This window comes from Myodes glareolus, chromosome 8, assembly GCF_982192425.1.
Source record: "Myodes glareolus chromosome 8, mMyoGla1.1, whole genome shotgun sequence".
Lineage (NCBI taxonomy): Eukaryota > Metazoa > Chordata > Mammalia > Rodentia > Cricetidae > Myodes > Myodes glareolus.
The window spans coordinates 40,470,090-40,492,261 of NC_142033.1; the positions used below are offsets into that span (position 1 = coordinate 40,470,090).

The window sequence follows — 22,172 nt, forward strand, 5'->3', positions numbered from 1 at the left end:
TATTAAGAGGACTCCCATGCGCACTGAGCTAAATGTGAAAGAGTGGTAGAAAATCAACAGAGAAGGAACACTCCAGACAAGAAGCAGATGCGCAAAGGCAGTGATACCTAGGTCGCCAAGCTACAGCAATTTCACTCCAAAATGTGTCTAGCAGCTCTCCTCATCCAGGGCTTCTGCATCAATCGGGTGAACAACTCCAAACCCATCCTCCTGCCTCCAGTTGCCATTCCCTCCGACAGTGATCTTCACACACACACACACACTTCACATCGAGGCATCTTCATAGATACCCTCCCAGCTTATACTCTCAGCCTGGCATGCACTCCACACTAACTCTGCAGAACTCACTCTTCCCCAGGTTCACCTCCATCCTACTCACTGATTCAGCCATCAGTGCCAACCATAATGAAACACTGCAAACCACCACAAAGCATGCGCTGTTTTTATGATTTATTTAACTTTATTTTATGTGCAATGGCATGAAGGTGTCAGATCCCCCAGAACTGGATCTTCAGACAGTTGTGAGCTGCCATGTGGGTGCTGGGAATTGAACCTGGGTCCTCTGGAAGAGGAGCCAGTGCTCTTAACCACGGAGCCATCTCTCCAGCCCGACACTGAACATCTTAAAGAGACAGCTCCCTCCCCTAACAATTAACCAAGCCTGAGTGTAGGTAGTGTTGTTGAGAAACTATGCTGGATGACTTGGTTGGCTCTTTGTTTATCTAAATTGGTTATGTTTGGGGCAACTGGGCTCTGTTCCGGGCCTGGAATCATACAGCGAGCCATCTGAGGCTTGAAAAAGTGACGGGCAAAGGACACGGAGAAGCATGATGACACCCGATGCTTGGAAGTCTGACTTGGAAATAGCGTGTTACTGTTCCTGCTACACTCTATTATCACAAGCCCTGCCCAGATCCGAGGGAGCAGAAGCAGACTCCCCATCTCTGTTAACAAGAACTAAGGTTCTTTAATCCCCCTCCCTCGTTACCAAATTTGCTCAAGTGCCTGGAATTTCATATTGCTCATCACAGTCCGTCATAAAATGCGGATTATTTTGTCCCATCATATGACCTAGGAATGATATTGTTGGCAGAAAGCGCAACTGTATTCCCTGGGCACACATCTCTTCACACACCCCCACAGAAATAATAATTAAAATGAACTCCACATCTTGCATCTGCCCGTATCCCCCTGTGGAGTTCACTGGCTTGCTTAGTCATCCGCTGGGCCCCCGCCCTGACTACACACTGGAATCACTCGGGGAACGCTCTCACGAAGCAACAAGGACAGGCCCTGCTCCAGATCTTTACACTGAAAGCTCTAACATGCAGCCAGGGTGGAAACTGCTGAGCTGGAGTGGGCTAGCCTGGCTAGCCGGAAGCCCAGAACAACAGCTGAACAGCATTTCAAAACTAAAACGCAAGAAACCCAAGTCCCTGCAAGATGCTGTTTAAACAAAAGGTTCCAGAAACTGAGGAAAAGTCTGAGCATCGTGGGCTCAAATGTTACCAGTGCCTTCCTCTATCAGATGGAATCATAGGACAAAGGTACTTGTATTCCTATACTGGCTCTGTGGTTGGCTCAATGTTATTATTATTCATGGCTCTATAGTTAAGCCACTAATCAATTTTGGGAAATGTATCTAGAGGAAACATCTCACTCTTCACTTGTAAAAAAAAAGAGCTTATATTTATTGTTGTGTCCTTTATATCCTTTATAAACATGATCATGAACCGTTACAGCTAAAAATAATATGCAGATTCTCAACCCTCTCTGGTGGTTTTAAAATAGGTCCACAGATCCTTTGGTCCTCCTCACAAGAAGGGGGCACACTTCTTCATCTGTGGACAGTGATCTGCACTTAGTGACTCACAGTCAAGGAAAACTGTGTGGCAAATATGGAGGCACCAGAACCCTGAGGCTGGGACGTAAAAGGCACTGTTGCTTCCCCCTTGCTCTGTTGAATCTGTCACTCAAGGGAAGCCAGCCGCTGTGTAAAAAAGGACACACAATGAGTGTGTCCTAGCCATAAAGAACCCGGGCCAGCCAACAGCCAGCAGCTGAGGCCTCCTGCCTACAGTCACATGAGTGTCAAGACCTCCTGCCTACAGCCGAACGCGTGCACAAACAGGTCTTGATGCTCCAGGCAAGTCTTCAGCACCTCAGCTCTGGTCTTATTTGCAACCCCAAGAAAGACCCTGACCCAGAACTACCTAGCTAATCATCCCTAAATGATGACTCACAGAAACTATGAAATACAAGTCAGGCATCCTTCATTCAAAAATCTGAAATCCAAAATGCACCAAAATCTGAAACTCTCTGAGTACCAACCTGATGTCACAGACAGAAAGAGCCTATACCTGATATGGGATGTCCGTCTGTGTATGTGTTGCTTTTATCGGATAATGAAGAAAGCTGTTTCGGGCAATGGCTTAGCAGAGTAAAACCAGGTGGGAAATCTGAACAGAGATATAGAGAAAGAATCGGTGGAGTCACAGAGACATCATGTAGCTGCCAAAGGAGACAAGACACCGGAAACTTACCAGAAGGCCACAGTTTCATTGTGATACATAGATAAATAGAAATTAGTTAATTTAAGATGTAAGAGTTACTTAATAAGAATCCTGGGCTAACAGGCCAATCAGTGTTGTAATTAATATAGTTTCTGTGTGATTAGGGTTTGGATGGCCAGGAATAAAAGAACAGACTCCGTTTACACATAACTGACCTCATGCTGAAGCCAAGACTCGACATACTGAAAGCATTGCATGAAATCACCTTCCCATGTACAGAAGATGCATGGGAAACATAAAGTATGAATATCCTCAGGTTTAAAATAAGTTCAATATCCACAACATTTCCAGCCCAAGCATTTCAGGTTAGGGATGCTCAACTTCTAAAAGGAATTTGTTCTTTTCAGACAAATTCCACAGTAGTTGCGAGGTGGGGGGTGGGGGAGTCAGGGAGCGGTAATTTATTATGCAACAACAGATGACAAATACACCATCATGAAACTTCCAGACAAAATTCGAAACACTGTATCTGCTCTAGTTTCCGTCCCTGTATACCTTAGGAGTTTGAATTATTCATCATTCCTTCTCAACCTTCCTTTAATCAAGGTCAGTCTTTCCACTCCTGTCTCAAAACCTTCTACTATGTAGGACTCTCTTCCGCCCTTAAAGACAGAACAAAACAAATCCTATTGCAATCTTGGGTTTCTCCTTCCCTGCTGTCAACTGGCTTCTATCTTCTGTGTCGAGCACCATGAAATGATCTACCCTCCCTCACTCAGCTGCATTCCTCCCACCAAGCTGGGGGCTACTGCCATTGTTGTGATCGTTGGAAGCAGCTCGCAATGCTCTCCTGACTCCCATCCGTGGACCCTGCTTGTTAAGCCTTCTTCGGGAACTCATAGGCCCTAACCTAACACACTCAAGCCTGAGCACACCCTCTTCCTCCTCACAGGACTCTTTCCCTGTGGTCCCCAGTTCAGGAAATCATGCTGACTATCCAAGCATTTCTCTACTTCCGACATCCATCCATCCAGTCACCAAATCCCATCCACTTCCCATGTTTCACGCCTCTCCTATCTGTTCTCACAGGGGTCCCATCAGCATCTCTGTCTACATCACTGCAACAACATTTTGATCTCCAGCTTCAGTGGCACTCAGGGGTAGGTCACTATACCTTTCCCCTCACTACCACCAAGACCACATTCCCCAAACACTATGAACCTGTCCAACCTACTCCTGAGATATAACACATTGCTTACAGATAAAATCCAAAACCTGTAGTATGAGGGCCGGCTTGTTGGGGTTTCTGTCCTGCCCGGTACCCCACAGCCAGCATGCCCCAAAGAGAAAAATCAATCACACAGAGAACTCTATAAGTTATAAACTGATTGTCCCATTAGGTCAGGCTTCTTGTTAACTCTTATAACTTATGTTACCCCATTATCCTTATCTACTTTAGCCACATGGCTCCGTACCTTTCTCAGCTGGGCAAGTTACATGCTGCCTCTTCAGTGGTCTGCACAGGAGTGGCTGAGGGAGCTTTCTCCTCCCTAGCCTTATCCTATTCTCATTGTCCCGCCTCTACTTCCTGTCTGGTTGACCCGCCTATACTTCCTGCCTGGCCAATCAGCGTTTTATTAAAATACATGATTGACAGAATACAGATAATTCTCCCGCACCAAAAACCCATCAGGTGTTCTAACGGCAGTCAGCATCCCCTGAGCACACGATGGTATATACCAAGCACTTTCATGAGGACCTCAGGAGCACGGACTGACAGCTCAGAGGCGTAACAACTGTGTGCAAGGTCCTGGGTTCAATCTTCAGCAGCACAACAAAGCAATAATCAAATTCCTATATTAGGTGCTGAAAATGTTCCTCTTCCACAATGAGAAATAGAGCATAGTGGTGTTGTGGAATATTAGTTAAAGATGTGTTACATTTGTTTATGCTGTGGAGTATTTGTTTAATGATGCAAAGATGTGTTGCATTCTTTCACATTGCATTTGTTTAACTCTGTAAAGGAGAGGAGGACAAGGAGCCAGTCACCCAGCTACACAATGAGCAACGGAGTAAGAAAAAAAAAAGTATATAGAATAAAGATAAAAGCCCAGAGGCAAAAGGTAGATGGGATAATTTAATCTAAGAAAAGCTGGCTAGAAATAAGTCAAGCTAAGGCTGGGCATTCGTAAGAAAGAATAAGCCTCTGGGTTATTATTTGAGAGCTGGGTGGTGTTCAAAGAGAAAAAAAAAACCAACTATATAGAGAGGCAGAACTTTGCACATGGCCATGATGCTATAAGATGACAGAGCCAAGCTTTAACACAAGCTACCGATTTTCAAACACCACATTTTTCGATTCATCATCATCATCGTCATTATCGTCATCATCATCCTTCAATGCAATTTTATTTTTCCCTCCTGCATGGCAACATGGCCTTTGTTAATGCTCATGGTGTCTCCCCCAACCCAGCCTTCTTTACATGCTGTGCTCCAAGGCTTCTCCATGCCCCCTGCTCCCACAGCACACCGCCAAGCCTGCTCTGAAACCTCTCCCACTGCCCAGAGGCCCTCCTTGGGCCCTTGCTCTCACCTCCCCTACCCGATAGACAACACTTAATCAGTTTTAAAGATTCCACTCAACACCTTGTCCTCCAAGATTCTCAAACCACAGAAAGGTCCTTCTCATTTTCCCCAGTGGCCTCAAGGACACCAGAACAGAACTGCTTCCCAGCATATCTGTGAGGCTATGCGGAGAAACATTTGCTCCCTCCTCGACCCCACGAGCAGAATGTCCTTCCCTGCCCCACAGACTGCGGCTGGGTCGCATCGCTTGCTTTGGCAGTGGGATGTAAGTAGCTGCGATACAGAGGAGACTTTAACCATATTCATTGCATGTTTTTGGCTGGGCTCTGCTGCACCTGTCATTCACTCGCCCTAATGAGAACATATCTCCCAGGTTGCCTCTGTCCACGGAGAAGAGACACATGAAGCCAAGTTAAAGCTAGCCCATAGCCTGGAACCAAGTGAAACCAGTCTAGTGCTTAAACTAAGCCACAGCTGACCCTGGGAAAAAAAAAAATATATGCTCTTGCCATCTGCCAAAAGGCTCTGGGCAGCCTGTATCACTGCACCGTTGAACCAAGAGCTGCCTAAAACATGCCTAGACCCTGACATCGGATGTGTTTCTTTACCCATCTTTTGATCTGAGAATGATAGTGACTTTTAGCAAATTTTTAGAAAAGATAATGCATACACTGCCAAATTCACCCTTTTAAAGTACAAGATTCAATTTTGGGTATTGTTCTCTAAGTATTGTAAACAATAGGCAACCATCAGCATTATCCAATTCTACAACATTCCTGCAACAAGAACAGCAAAAACATAGCAAGCAGAAGTCCCTTGATACTTTTTATAAATAACAATTTGAACGAATTATTTGAAAATCACTTATTCCAAATTAGCACACTCATACAAACATTGCATAAAGCTTTTTACCAGAAGTATTACATCTCTTGAGAATTTTATCTTCCAGGAAAATTATATCTACATTTCCCATATATTTTTAAATACAAAGATACAATACACTTTTTAAGGGCCGTTGCAAAGCAAAGGCTATTTGGAGATGTAATTTTCAGCCTACAGACCACAGAGACACAATTACACTAAAAAAATAAAACAAAAAACAAAAAAACAAACAAAAAAAAAACACCAGGCATTGAGGAGGGATCTCATATGGTTCAAGGCTATCAGTGACTGAAAAGAGAAATGTCATGGAATCTACTTTGTACTTTAAAAAAAAAAAAAATGTTGGTTCAATGCCAAAAAACAAATCTCAACATAACAACAACAAAGCCAGGAACCTCACACTGAGCAAATAGACCCTTTAAAAATATAAATCTCAGCCTGGCAGAGTGTGGTGGGTACTCTAAAATGACTGCTGGTGGGTGACCTGACATCATACCTAAGATACTGTCACTCGGGTTTTATTTTTTTTTTTAAGATTACTAAAGTAGCTATTTTAAAAAACCACAACAAAAAGTTCACTTCATTCCATTAACCAAAAGAGATACTTTGTTTAAAAAAAAACTGACTTAATGTTAATAGGATAAATAAATTCATGAAGGCAAAATGTTCACCTTTCCCAGCTCTCACCCCCACGCACAATCACCCCAACTCCGCTGTGATAGACAAATCTGTTTGTGATGCTAAGAAACCTGGAAAACAATCCTTTCTAATCATCACCGCTATTTTCCTGCAGAAAGAAGGAAAATTCTGACGGAGAGCTAGCCAACCCAGGCAGCTTCGGAGGATCTCGACGCCAGCTAAGCTGCATGCCCAGCTTTATTTTTACCCATCTCTTTCCCGGACTCAGGCGGCATCGAGCCCCAGCTGCGCTCTGCCAATCTGGGTCATTCAATGCAGAGGATCAGTGGGCGACAGCCGCTGTGTCCGCTTTTAGCAGCATGCCTGGGGGGGTGCTCGGGCAAAGCTGGCATGCTCTGGATCCCAGGGTCCAACGAGGAGTAACTGAACCCTGTGGCTCTTCCTAGGCCTCTGGGGGATGTGAATTAGCCAGGAGAAACACAACCAGTCACCACCGGAATGGACCTTCCTTAAAACCGGTCAGCTTATAAATCAATACAAAGTACATTCCTATAAAGACTAGGAAGAAAAGAATTGAAGTTCCCAAGATATAGGTCTTTTGTTTCCTTAATCAACACTTAGAATCCATGTACTTCATTGCGCCCACCTTTTACAGCTAATGGAACCAATTAGGTATGCGTGGAGGGGTTGGGTACCTGATACTCGATGACACCTCCAAAATTGACTTTTAAAGCTACACAAAACAGAAATAAAGCTGGGCAGAGAGGGACACAACAATCATCCCAGCACTTGGGAGGCTGATGCGGGAAAATTGAAAGTTTCCGGCTGGCTTGAGCAACACAGTAAGACCTTGTTCGAAAAAGGAGAAGGGAATAAAGCAATTTATTGATGGCTCTTTCTAAGTCACTCTAGGATTACAATCCCATTGTCCCCCTAAGGAAGGAGTCACAGTTTGTTTTTTATCGTATTCCCCCTTCCTTGTCGTCCTGGAAATGGGCTCCTATATATGACTGCATGATTATTTGGTGTGGGGAACCCAGAGGCCAACCTCAGCTGTCCAACTTGGTCTTGAGACAGGGTTTCTGAATAATGCAGAGCTCACCTTGAATAGGTTAGGCTGGCCAGTGAGTTCCAGGGACCCTTCGGTCTCCACCTCCCCAGGATTGGGACTCTAAGGCCTGGCTTTCTATGCAGTTTCTAGGAGTCGAACTCGGGTCCTCATCTTGCACAGTAAACATTTCACTGACTGCACTATCTCCGAAACTCATCAAAGTGTCAGTAATAAGTGTTCTTGGCTCCTTCCTCATGTACTTTTTGCAGTTGTTGTTGTTTTCTTTTGTTTTTTACCGCAAGCTCCCAGATTTTCCTTGAAGAATCCCCTGCTTGTTTGTTGAGTAGCAGCCAAGCCCTTTGACGGGGATGGACCAGACCAGAGTCTGACAGGCCTGAGCTAATCAGCTTCAGCCCCCTGGACATCATGAATGAGGACTATGACAGCTTTCTCTGCCCAGGGCATGTAAGGAGAGTTGGAAGGCTGGATTCGCCTTGTCCTGGCCAGAACTCACTGGACTTCTTGGGCTGGAACAGGGCAGGCAAATGGCATTATCCAATGCCACACAAGGCCCAGCCCAGTGGAACAGCTGAGAGAATCCAGGTCTTCTCCAGTATCACTGATATGGCTGAGTCAGCCTGGGAAGTGGGACTCTCTAGCCACACTCTCGGGGAGCTAGGAGGCCTTCTATTTCCCTAAAACCAATTCCAGGCGAACTTTCACTGTACAACCATAAAAATACTAACAGACTCCCACACAAAAAAAATAAAAAAGCAAAGAAAAATTTACTAAATATACATATGCTACAGTATAAACTCAAATAAGAAATTAAATTGCAAATGTATCATACAACTCAGCACTCGACACAGCAGGGAAAGTGAGTGTCCCATCCCACCACATCAATATTAGGGCTCACCAGGCCACTTGGAAAGCTGAGCCCACACAGGCACAGCAACATGCAGTCTTGTGACCACCACATAAGCAGAAGCAAGAGCACAAAATGACCAGAATTGAAAAAAAAAAAAAAAGATGTTACTTTCCACTATTGACTAACGTAAAATTGTAGTAAGAAATACAAGAGAGGGTGACAACGGGACATGCAGGTAGATCTAGGGAAATCTGGACTTTGCATGGACCCTGAAGCCAAACAGTGTCTAACACATAAATAGGGTGATGGCCTTTCTGGCCGCCATGTTGATTTCTTCCAGCCTATCCAGCTCACTGCAGCTGCTTGGTGGCAGAACAGGTTAAAGTGTCCTGCAGTTTGAATGTGAACTATTCCCCATAGGCTCATGTGTTTGAAAATTTGGTCTCCAGCTGGTGGCACAGTTTGGATTGGTTGTGGGACCTTACGGAGGAGCCAGGCCTTATGGCTTCCAGCTCCAAACCTTCCCACTTGCTCTTTCCGCTTCCTGACCAATGGAGCGGCAGAACCAGCCACGCCATGCTCTGCAGCCTCGCTTTCCCAGCCATGAGGAAGCCTCCCCTTCGGATCTTTGCGCCAAAATAAGCCTTCCTCCCTTCAGGTACCTTTTCCAGGCATTTTTTTCACAGTGGTGAGAAAAGTAATAAATACCACGTGCTAATCAAAAGCTTACAGGAGGGCTGTAGAAGCTCACTGGCAGAACACCCTCTCCCGTGTGTAAGACCCTGGGAAATGGCGCATGCGCACGAGTCACATTTCAAACAGAAACCCACACAGTGCAAATGCATTTGTTCAGAACATCATGGACGAAACCAGGCAAGTGTTTGAAGAGGGGAGCTGCAGTCTGGGGGTGCCAGGGCAAACCAAGAAAAGAACTGTTGCAAGACTCCAGGTAGGAGTCCAGGAACCACACAGGATCCCGACCAACCTACCCACCCAACTCAACACGAGTGACACAGAGACAGAATCAATAAAGAGCCTTAAAGGGACATGGGGGTAGAAGATGTGTGTGTGACTAAGGTCTAAACAGGATGCCACCTACAGAACACCTAACAGGGCACTGATTCCATGAGCTTTTGTCTTGTTAATAATTATCTCATTTCTATGTTGTACCCAAAGCCATCCAAATCCAGAGATGGAGGAAGGGTCCACTTGAATGGGGAAAGACTGGGGAAGAGCAGGGGAGAAAGTCCCACCCACCGGCCTGGTCCATTCTACTCCTATCCTAACCCTCTCCTGACAAATTTTCTCTTTCAAAACGTACTGCAAGGGCTTCAGATGAAGGGAACGTGCATGGGTACCAGATAGCTGGGACTGTTTCCTAGCAACCGACACTGCTTTGCAGAGATGCTCCTGCTCAGTAAACAGCATCTCCGGAAGGGGCTGAGCCAGCGCTGGGGGAGGGGGCAGGTCAGTCACTTAATGTCTGTGGCTGGGATCTCCTTATGGAACAGCAGCCACAGGCCAAACTCTGGAACTTGACTGCCTCAGGTTTAAATCTCGCGTCTGCCACTTGCTTGCTATGTGGCTTCAGCCAAATCAGTTAGCATTTCTGAGCTCCAATTTTCCCATCTGTGAGATATGCATAAAACTGCTTGATCGAGAAACACTGCACCAGATGTTGCAGATTTATATTTATCATATCATTAGCTTAAGCGTCTACACCATCATCCACACATAACAAATGGGCTAAGAGTGGCTCTGCTTTCACTATCATTACCATTATTATTTACTCTGGCTCTGGGCTAGCTAGGTCACAGTACCGTATCACATTCCATGGACTTTTGCAACAGGATGAATCAGGCTTTCGCTTGTCCCCGACCCCTCCCGTTTATGACAACTTACAAGCTCCCTTAGGAAACAGGCGGTAACCACATCTGTCTGCGCTGACAGCTTCAGCCCCATAGCCATTTGGTTTTCCACTTCCCATAGGAGAGGCGGAGAGGAGGCTGCTTCTCTGAGCTCACACGAGGCTGTGACTGTGGTCACAGCCATGATGGTTTACCAGTTAATTTTGTGGGGGCCACTGACCTTGTGAGAACACTTGCCTAGTTAAACACACACACACACACACTCGAGGCCATTTCTCATAAACACTCTTCTATGTTTTCTCAGGCTGAATATCTTGTAATCAGAAGTACTCCGATCTTTCTCTCCTATTAAGAAAGAAGAACTAGCTGGGCATTTAGAATAGGTTGGGGAAGGGCACCAGATGTGGCACAGAGGTGAGGACAGGGAAGATAAACATCCTGGGACCTGCCTGCCATCAGTTCTAGCCAAGAACTCAATTCTGTGAGTGCTACTGGAGGCCAGCCTACGGGGAGGGCTACTCTTGAAATGATTCCTCCAGCAGGTATCACCTACCAAAGGGCCCGAGGTAGAATCACATTCCAAGGATCCAATCACTGACTGTCTCCACTCAGGTGAACTGCTTTCTTAAATCACTCTTTTTTAAAGAAACCACTTTGCTTCCTGTTAGAGCGGCAACAGCTTCTATTTTCTGTCTCTGCAGAGTCCAAATGCCAATCAAGTGACTCTCACTGTCCAGGCACAGACGCCCGGTGGCTGCAGGAGTTGTGGCCAACCTGCCTAGCTAAATAAATGAGGAGGACGAAGAGATGATTTTTGGCCATGGGAGCTCTAGGGTTTATCAAATTATGTAGCTCCCATACAAAAGATATTCATTATAGTAAAGTAGGACATTCTCTCTTTTGAGAGACAAATGCTCTGGGTATAGTATACCCCGGAAGGAAGGGAGCTGTCGGCTTAACCAACTGGAGAGAAGGTCACCAAGGCAATCATGTTGAAAACACCTAAAGAATTTGTCCCTGCGGATGTGAGGAAGGGACATCCCAGGGTCCATTCCCTTTCTCCTGAGAATTGGGACATAGATTCTTGGACAAGACTGATGATGATGATGATGATGATGATGATGATGATGATGATGATGATAGAGGAGGAGGAAAGTACCTTCTCCAGTGGCAGCTATGGTACTTAAGTTCTGAGCAATAACAATGAAGCAGGTACATCAGAATTTTCTAGAAAGCATCTTACAAGGGACAATTGTAGTCTCCAGTTCCACTTCCTGGACCAGTGATGTGGTGATGAAGTCTGTTATACATACTGGCCCTTCCAAATCAGAGGACATCTGTGAATCGTCACCTGGGATCTTGTACAAAATCACTCTACTCACACCTGGCAAAGCAGGCGGATTTCTTCCAGTTCCTTCTCACATCCACGTACAAAACAGACTTCTACAAACTCCATTTTGCCTTAGAGTTTTAATCCCTAAATCCTGTAATGTAAATCCCAAGGTCTTCTCTGACATTTCTCCTTGAGAAAGAGCTCTGGCTGTCTCTGTGACTTGGATAAAAGGATCTGGCTGACCATGCTGCTGACCCTCTGCGTAGCCTGCAAGTATATTCATGGAGGCTAGGGCTGCAGCTCAGCAGTAGAACCCTGGCCTAGACTGCCACACTCTAAGTCTGGGGTGCAGAGCTCAGCCAGAAGGAGGAAAGGGGAAATATAGAAACATATTTAACAGCTTTTTGTTCCCTGTCCCTCTCCACACAAGAGACCCTCACCCTACCTATGGAGTGTTCTAGTCTACTGTGTGTGTGCACGCTCGTGTGTGTGTTAGTACCGGAAGTTAAACCCAGGGCCTCTCACACACTAGACAAGTGCTCTATCACTCAGCTACAATCCCAGCTAAAACAGCACAATCATAATAAAAGTCACAAATCAGCATTAGTCTAACTAACACTCCTGCTTAGAATTCTACAATGTTCTTGGCTTGCATTTTACCTTCACTAAAAACCCTCATCTACAGAAAGAATTCTTCCACCTTAAACATACCCACACAGCATTTATTTACTTACTCATTCATTCACCCATTTCATTTTGAAACCTAGTCTTCACATATTATAACATACCCTGGTTCCAAACTCCCAATCCCCCTGCCTCGACCTCCCAAGTGCTAGCACTATATGCTCAAAGGAATATATCCCCACACCCAGCCTGCCTTCATCTTTAGTATATGAGCTAATGTGTAATTATGCACTTATTAGTCTAATTCCTCTCAGTGTGATTTTCGTGGGGAAGGAGCTGTGTGCACTTGTATCACGTATCTCTGTGTCCTCACTGGGCCTGGCACACCACTAGAACTCAGGAATCTTCTCTCAGAAAAGGAATTTTTAATCACATTTTCACATGTTGATGCTGATTTTTTTTCACCATGGTTTATAAAAAACAACACTTACAAATGAGTACCAACTGGCCCTCCCAACTAATTAATTTCATATTTTAAACCATTTGAGTGGTTGCTATTTTTTATAATTTATTTTTATGTTATGTTTATTGGAGTTTTGCCTGCACACATGTCTGTGTGAGGCTGTCAGAAGCCTTGGAACTGGAAGTACAGACCAGGTATGGACTGCCACGTGGGTGCTGGGAATTGAACCCAGGTCCTCTGAAAGAGCAGCCAAAGATTTTAACCTCTGAGCCACCTCTCCATCCCCAAGTGCTTGTCATTTTGATTAAAGTAAAATATCGAATTAAAATAAAAGAATCAAATACCATTTGCTAGAAATGTCATGCAATGAAGGCAAAGAACGACGGACTCCTTAGAATAAACGGAGCTGTGGCTCCTTACTTGGTGTGGACTCACGTGGTCACACGTGAGACTGAGGCTTTTTTTGTCTTCCGAAGGGTTGGGTCATGGCAATGAAAAAGCCACAACCTTTCCACCCTAGACCTTTACTCAAAAAGCAAGTGTGGGTGGGTTCTAACTTGGTCTTCAATAATGTAGCTATATCAATGTCAAAAGGGAATGGCAGGGACTGTCCCTCACATATAAGGGTGACCACAAAGACAAACTGTACCTCCTAGTAGCTCACCACAGTGGCTACCAGGCAGACTGTAGGGCACAGGTGGGCCAGCCTTCTCCACCAGCTTACCACTTCATTCGTTTCAGTTCAGTGTAGACACAAACACCATTTTTGCTGGCAGTGTTAAGTATAGTAGGAAAAGGTATTTGCCAAGTGACTGTGTAAGTGCATGGCAAAAGACCAAGTCACCTTGCCTTTTTCCTGATGTCAGAGGTGATTCCTTGGGATCCTACAGCTAGCCTGTCAGGGTCCAGTGCACAAGAACATGGCTTTGGTTGTGTTCTCAACGCTGCAAACATGGCGCTTTTCCACAGTAGACCTGAATTCCATTACGTCATTCCTCCATGCACACAGAGATAGATACAACATCTCGTGTCCTGGTGAAGTTGCCAAAATTATGTCATTCTTTTTTAAAAGAACTATTATTTCCCCCATATGATCTGAGAACCCTTCCTTTTCAGCTCCCACTGTAATTATCAGTCACTTAGCAGCTATGTTCTAGTGCCTTCCATTTGCTCATTCAGTCACACTGAAGTCATCCTTTCTCTATGTCTCCTCACATGCAATACACATTGGATACTTTCCTTTGCTTAGAATATAAACACACACACACACACACACACACACACCCTTAAGGACAAGGGAGGAAATGCATTACAAAAATTGCATTTTTTTTAACTCTCAAAGCAGTGAACTATGCTTAAAAATAACAAACCGTTCCAATGAGAGTGGCTTAATCAAAAATCAGCTGGACATGGTGGTGCATGCCTATAATCCTAGCCAGCACTCCAGAGGCCGAGACCCAAAGACCTGAGTTCAAAACCAACTTGGGTTACATAGTTCTACCTGAAAATAAACATACAGATAAACAAAACAAAAAAATCCACGAAGATCAAGACCACAATATAGTGACAATGTCACACAGAAACATAGACCACAGGGACATCAACCACAGCAAGCTCCCCAAAGGTTCCAGAACTGTATATTCAGATTCTTCAGCTGCTTATGGTGAGACACTGAGGGCTGACAGAGGCTTCCATTCCCCTCTCAGGAGGATCTGCCTCTTGGTTGAATTCAACACTTTCACTACTCAAAGATAAAGTTCTTCTCAGAGGGGAAAACTCTCAGATGAAGATGCAGGAGATGTGGCAAAGATCAAAGAGTCAGGGTGTCGGGGTGCTGGAATACGCCAGCAAAAGATGTTTTCCTCCCCCACATCCTATATCATCCCATTTGAAGAACAAGCCATACAGACCACACAGGGGTTGTTTTTATTCAGTGGAGTTATCCAGGGGATGTGAGGGCAGTGAAGAGGGCGTCTTCTCCATTTGAAACTGTCAGGAGCACTTGCAACAGACCAGCACTAAAGAGAAAGGTGTAAGGAGAGCCATGACCTCTATTAGAAGACATTAAACACCTCAGAGTCTATCTTCATACCATTGAGATGTTAGGTCTGAAGGCAGGCAAGCCAGGCGGGCAGCCCGATTCCTTTCACCTGTCTGCCTCGGTAGCCCCACCTCCTAGGGAACTGGGAGGTGGCCTGCCCACGAGACCAATCCTGAGTCCTGAAGAGGAAAAGCATGAGCTACAGGGAACAGGCTTGTCTGGGCAGCTGCAGCTCCCAAATCTACACGTTGTCCTGACACAAGAGGTGAACCTCTGCACAGCCAAACACAGTCCTTACAAGAGATGCAGGGTCCTAAATGTAAGACCCAGAAGGAATCAGATGGAAGAGCTATGCAATTAAACCGATTGGAAATTAAACTTTCCTGGTTCCTAGAAGCCCAGGTTCCTTACCTATAAATTCTGGATATATATATTTGTAATATATAGTATATATGTACATGTACCGTGTACTAATATATATATATATACAACACATCCTTCTCTATAACATATACTAACATATGGATAGTATAACCTGTATTAATGTTTAGTGTATATACAATATATACTAATGTATAATAATATATGCATATATTTGTTAAATCTAAGAAACGATGCTATAGATTACTGTCCTACCGCTGACATTTACCATTTAGTACCATTTACAAGACCCTTAACCTGTCAGAGCGTCACCTTCCCCATCTGGAAGTGGGGTAACACCAGCAGTACTTATCATGGAAACACAGAATTTGCCCTCTACCAGGTGTGGTGGTGCATACCTTTAGATCCAGGACTTAGGAGGCAAAAAAAAAAAAACTGAGTTTGAGGGTGGCCTAGTCTACATCACAAGTTCCAAGCCAGCCAGAGCTATATAGAAAGACTGTCTCAATAAAACAGGATTGAAGGAAGGGAAGGAGAAAAGGAAAGAGAAAGAGAAAATTTACCCAATGCCAACACACAGTAAACTCTCCATAAATACAGTTTCTTATCCTAAGCATTATCAGCATCCTTAGCGCCTCAGCATGCTGCCTCCTGAGGGCTATCTAATGAAAGAAAGAAAAAAAAATTCACAATTTTCAGTACTTCAAGTTCTGCCTTGTCCCACCCAGCACTGACTGCCACCCATGAGGTCAAAGCCAGATGTGGACATCATAGGTCCTTTGTCATCTGTCAGTGACGAGCAGGGTGCTCCGAGCTCGAGCTGCTGGAAGCTAGAGCTTCCCCCTCCCCCTTCTTAGTGGCCCCAGCTCTGCCTGCCCATTTAGAGTTTGTTTGATACAATCAGTTTCCATGGAGACGCTGAGGCAAGAAGAGTCAGCTCCCCCTCCCGTTCCACTTCCCCTTTCCCCAAATCTCTGGGACTTCACTGTTCTCCTGCCATGTGACAGCATTGTGTCACAGCAGCCCCTGTATACAAACAAGACAGACTATTTACATGCCACTGTGAGAAAGACACTGCTTGCTCTGGTCTATACGTTGGCTTTCTCCATCCAGCCAAAAGGGGTTTGCTCCCTCTTCATCCCTCATAAGCAAAGCTGGAGAAACATTTGTAAACCTACTCCTCACTGCAATTTAAAAAAAGACTTAAAAGTGTCCTTCCGGAGAACGTGATTGACAGTACAACTTACACCATGGCACAGCCAATGTCGTAGTTCCTGGCCACAAAATGCTAAATGAACTCAAAGGCCACCCATAAATTTCCCCTCCTGCCTGGCCTTCCGGTATCAAGAGTGCTAAGACACCAGCAGTGCATTTAGTCTTCAAAATCAGATAGGAATAAAAGGCGAATAACTCTCAGATGAAGATGCAGGAGATGTGGCAATTCCCTGTGGCTATAGGGAAACATGCCTTAGGTTACAAGTAAGGCTGTACTCCTCACCAAAAACCCACGGGCATGCTACCACTCAAGGTAAAGCAATCCAAAAACTCTTCAAACTGAGACGGCTGAGTGGGGTTGAGATCTCCAGCCCCTCCCTTCGAAAGGCTTGACAACCTGTGACAAATCCAAATCAAGTGGAACCCAGCTGAAGGGACATCTGGTCCTCCAGAAAATGTCTGGCACTTAAGAGAAAAAGAAAGATTAGAACAGATTAATATTGTTGTGGGTGGAGGGACAAACGGGAGAGGAGAACCAGCCATATTAGAATCATCTACCTGCAAACAAACATCAATATTAGCACAGAAGAGAGGAGGCGTCGAAATGAGCCGCTACCAAGGCAGTCTCCAGTTTAACGTACTGCACTGTCTGGGAGGCGAGAGGCACCGAAGACTCTTCTTGGCGTTTGGGAGCAAAACTACATGTTAAAGTTTGAAGTCCAACCTAATAGTGAGGAGTAATTCTCTAAGTCTTGATGGAATGGGAGGTCACCTCAAGAGTGAGCTATCACAAACTCTCCTCAGACCCTAAAGTCAAATAATAGTGTAGCACACCACGCCCCGTCTGCGCTCTATGTGCGACCGGGCAAGGGGCTGGAGACTGAAACACACAAAGACTCACAGACAGGGACACGGGTCTTCCTTGAAGCCAGAATGACCCCTTTATGGTGTCCAGGGGCAGCTTATATAGGGATAGCCACGCCCCAGCCAAACACACCAGAAACCACTCCCCTGCCGTCAGGATCTCCTGAGGGTCTCGGGCTCAGAGCAGCTGTAGGCACTCAGATCTGGGAAAACAAGTTGTTTACAAGAAATTCAGGATCTGGGGGTTCACAGCTCCCAGCCAATAGTAAGACATAGCATCTACTTCATAGCTAACCCAAGTATCCAGAATTGCTAGACTGAGATAGTGTCAACGCCTGCCTAAACTGGGATTTGGTTCCCAGCATAAGTATTAAAACAGGGTGAGATAATGAAGGGAAATCAGGAGGTAACTAAACTGTATTTTGTATGCTAGAAACATATGGTTCCGAAGAATTTCTTTCAAACTCAAGCTTAGTGCCAGGAATTGGTAGTATATGCCTGTCATCCCAGGAATGCCTGTCATCCAAAAGGACCCAGATTCAAGGTCAGTCTGGGCTACTTAGCAAGCCTCAGTCACAGAGCATCAATATAAGACTAGGGATGTTAGTTCAGTGAGAGAGCACTTGCCCAATTCCTGGTACTGAAACACAAACTAATCATAAATAAAATAAGATAGTAACAGAGTAAAACCGAAACAGGACAAAATCAAATCCAGTTGCTGTTAACAACAGCACCAACAGGGGTAGCAATGAGGACAGCAGAATAACAGCAATAGTAATACAAAGGGTAACTGTGATCCTGTCACTCAAACAGTACCAGGTGCTATTCTTAACATGCACATGTGGAGTGTGTTTGCTGTTTGTGTGTTCACATGTATGTGTACAGGTACCAGTGTGTGTGTGCATGTGTGTGCTTGTGTACACTGACATCAAGAGTCTTCTTGGACCACTCTCCATCTTCTTCTTCAAGCCAGAGCTCATGGTTACGGGCTAGTCCAGCCAGCTTGCATGGGGAACCCAGTCTGGAACTACAAGTGCGCCACAGTAGACTCAGCAGATTCCAATCCCAGTCCTCACGCTCACCCGGCAAGAGCTCTAACCACTCACCTTATCCCAAGTCCCTATCTAAGCATTTTAAAATATTTTCCCTTATTAAACCCTCTGGCACGCCTACGAGGTGAGATATTCTTTAACGTCCTGTTGTACAGATGTTTCAACAATGCCCCTTTGTTGTTTTGTTGTTAACTCGAGGTATCTTTCAAAGAAAATATCTGGAAACAGAAGGGCAGGAAAAGCCATTTGTCCAAGGTCGCTCGGGTAGAAGTGACAGACCTGGGACTCCACCCAAGGATTTCCAGCTAGGAAGTTAGGCCTCTTGGCTCACTACGCAGGCCTTACTGCCGGTGCTTGGGAAAACGAACCAGAAGGGCACTATGATAGGAAGTCAGCCTTGCTTCTGCCTGCTGGAGGTGAATTAACCCTTGAACTGTGCTGTGCTCCCAGGACCCTCCTCAAACGCACAGTAAGGCACCCATCCTGTTCTCACAACCATGAAAAGTCGCTGGAAATGTGACCCAGCTGTCCCTACCCAATTGTGACCAAGTCCAGCTTTATTGGCGAGTTCACCTTTAGCCTCTAAGTCAGAAGCTGAGGGGAAGGGGGAGCAGGAAGCCTGGCTTCTGGACCACATTTCCTGCTCAGTAACGGGGGTCTTCAAATAGTCGAGGCTACAGGCCGCGAAACTCCTGCTAAGAACCTGTGTCTGGGAGCTTGCTCCCCCAGCCTTACTGAGAATGTAAATTCTCTGAACAGCCCACTCAAGGAAGCTGAGTAGTAGGTGAAGTTTGTTTATTAACCTGCTGCACCCAAGGGAACGTTTTCTGAAAGGGTAAAAATTCCTGACTGCTGAAAAAGAAAGATGAAAAAGAAAAGGCCTGCGGGAAATTTAATCACCAATGGAACAAAACCGAAAAACAAAGCCCTCCCAATGAGGATGTTGCCGGAGACAATGGGCCCCTAACGGGAGATGCGATTGTCTCCCGATAAGAATCCCAAGGGAAGTGGCTCACACTAAGAAACGCATTATTGCTGTATTAGCTTTGGGATCTTTGCTCATTGGGCAACTGTGTGCAAAACCATCTGTTACGGCCCCTGGCTCCGAGTTTGCACACGTGGCATTTACATTTCAGGAGGAATGTGAGAGAAAAGGTGGAGGGGGCATTGAGTATCTCTCCCCCTCCCACAAATACCTTTTTATACCTCCTGGGCTTAGACGGAGAAACTCCCCTTTGGATGAAATACAACTCCTCTGTGGAAAGGAGATAGGCCACTTCAATTATGCACACGCAGCGTGCCTGGCAGCCTGGTCCTGAAGCCACACAGGCACACCCCATTAGCGTTTTCCCTTTCTGTGACTGCTTTAAAGGGAAAAGTAACAAAAATAATACTAAACTGTGTGGAGGGCTTAACCTGGCTCTGCTTTCTTAAACTGTCTCTTCCTTTCTTGAAGCTGATAGGGAAACTGATGCTCCACACTGTGTGTAATGTTTAGCCTGAAATACCATCAATTAAAAAAAAACTTCCTATAGGGGATGTACATACTCCAGAATTCAAGAAGATGTACAATTCAGACTTCCACACTATCCTGTATATAATGTTGCCACAATACACGTTTAAAAGCAGAGCCTGTCGGTATTGCTATTAATTGAAGAAACTGGAAATAAATCACGTGCCTATGAGAACAGAGAGGTTATTCTTCCTCCTGTGCGTTCCCTTACCTCCAAAATACAATCGATTTTTCTCCAAACGATTCCAGTTCAAGAACCTGAAAGATAAGAGTCCTGCAACTCTCCACTACCGCCAGCGTCTACAAACGTCTCCTGCGGAGCCTGGGAGCCCCAAGCGCAGAGAGAACACCTGTCACACTACAAGCCTTCCAGCCACGCATCAAAAATAAGAAGCTGATGTCTTTTTCTCATCTGGTAGTGAGTTATCTTGATCAAGAGACCCGCCAGCTCCAGCTTTTGGCAATAGTGTCTGGTATACTCGGTTTCCTTAACTCCGTTTTTTAAACAGCCATTTCCAAACTCTGAAGAGCTTTTGTATGCATGAAGAAGGTTGACCCTGAAAAAAGGTGGCGGCCTGTGTCCGGAGCCTTCCAGCAACCGCCTCTGTAGGCAACTCAGCAGGTTTAAATCTGCAGCCCCACAGTTCTACCACCCGAACAACAATGGAAACCTGGGCTGTCCCGAGGGTGGGGATGGGGTCGCTAAGTGACAACTGAGTCCAGTTAAGCTTATCCGTGCTTGGTCATGACTTAGCCGCACACATCCTCCTTTGAATTGTCAGGTCAAGGGGGTAACGTGTCATTTGGCCAAATTGACCTTCCACAAGCATAAGAAAGCCTAATTCCGTTGAAATAGGGACTCAACGAGTGGATCACCTCCCCCACTCTCGCCCTCCACGCGTCCTGAGCTCAAAGACCGGTCGTTTCGGCATCGCAGGGCTACTAGGCTGCACCTGCAGATAGACATCATGAATCAGAATCACCCAGCGAGCGCTTCCTGAACTGAGCCGAGAGCTCCAGTGATTTCCTTGGCCTTCCACCGAGCCATTTAAGAAGTGAAATGTGCCAACCTGGCCGGGTATACGGCCTGCTGGAGCCCACCTTGCGGTCTCTGGGGCAGCCATGGTTAGGTATCGTGTCTGCGGACAGTGCACTCGCAACTAGGTCTTTCAGGTTCCCCTACACTATGCTCTGCGCCAGCCTCGCACCTGAACCGGTGCCAGAACACAGCCAAGAGGCTCTCCGATGGGTATGAGCCTCTGTGGAGACACTGCCAAACTCTGCTCCAGAAGGGCGAGGAGGGAGGCCAAGAGGTGAAATGTGAAGCAGAGAGCTGGACACCCTGAAATGCGGCTCCCACAAGGGCTCTGGAAGCTCAAGCCCCTGGCGCGTTTGCAGAGCTTCGGCTCGCACTGCGCTTCCCATGGCAGCGCTTGCAAAACCAAGCCGAGATTGCGAGCCGGGATGAAGGCGCAAAGGACCGCCTCCTGCCCCTGGGCGCACTGCTAGACCGCAGTGCCCCCCCCCCCCGTTCACGCCCACCACCCCGGGGCTCCAACGCCAGGGGACTGCAGTCCTCTGGAGGCCGCGGTGGGTGACCTGGGAAAGCTGGCCATGAAAGTTGGGGGGAGCTGGACCCGGGGAGTAGCTCGGGGCGCCCCTGTAAGGCCGCCCATCGCCATCGGCGCCTACCTCGATCCACTTTTGTGCCTCGGTGAAGGCAGGCTCCGGAGGTGGTTCCGGCTGCAGGGGCTGAAGAGCTTCCAGACCGAGAGCGGGGCAAGCCATCTGCGAAGCCCGGCGAGCACTGGAGCGCTTGGCCGCCGGGATGAGCACAGCCGCCTCCGCAGGAGCGCGCTCTCCGCCCCTTCCCGCCCGCCGCGCTCTCCCGCCGCCTTCCCCGCCCCCACCGTGCAGGTCCCCGAGGACAGCGGCGCGCACTGCCGGAGGACGCCGTGGCCACCTCAGCCTCTGTCGCCCGGCCTGCCGCTTCGTCCCCTCCCCCAGCTAAAAATAACCTGCCAGGAGCGCCGGGCGTCCCTCCCTGCTCACGCAAAGACCGTGGGAGGGATTCGGCCCGCCACCCGGCAAGTCCCGCCACAGGCCGGCTTCCTATAGGGGGCGGATCGGGCTGCACCTGGGTGAAGCGGAGTCGGGAGACAGTACTACTTCGGTGGGGCTGAAGGACTCGCCATCACCTGCTGTCCCTCCCAGCCACAGACCTGAGGCCAAGAACTTCAACCCCTGGCCCTGCACCCTTAAGTATTCAGAAGGCAGCC

At 46.5% G+C, this 22,172-nt stretch overlaps 1 protein-coding gene across 13 annotated transcripts in view; it reads right to left on the bottom strand.

Annotated features, from left to right (window-relative positions):
• The window catches only part of LOC125387582 (LIM and calponin homology domains-containing protein 1), a 317,590-nt gene extending 295,846 nt beyond the window's left edge, over positions 1-21,744 (bottom strand). For 9 of the 13 annotated variants that reach the window (XM_085691819.2, XM_085691811.2, XM_085691810.2 and 6 more), the window contains exon 1: positions 21,586-21,744. In XM_085691819.2, coding sequence (XP_085547945.2) covers positions 21,586-21,681 — 96 coding nt within the window. In that variant the 5' untranslated portion in view covers positions 21,682-21,744. The remainder of the gene's footprint in view (positions 1-21,585) is intronic. The other 4 variants (XM_085691818.2, XM_085691814.2, XM_085691812.2 and 1 more) reach the window with 1 other exon arrangement.
• Positions 21,745-22,172: the final 428 nt, after the last annotated feature.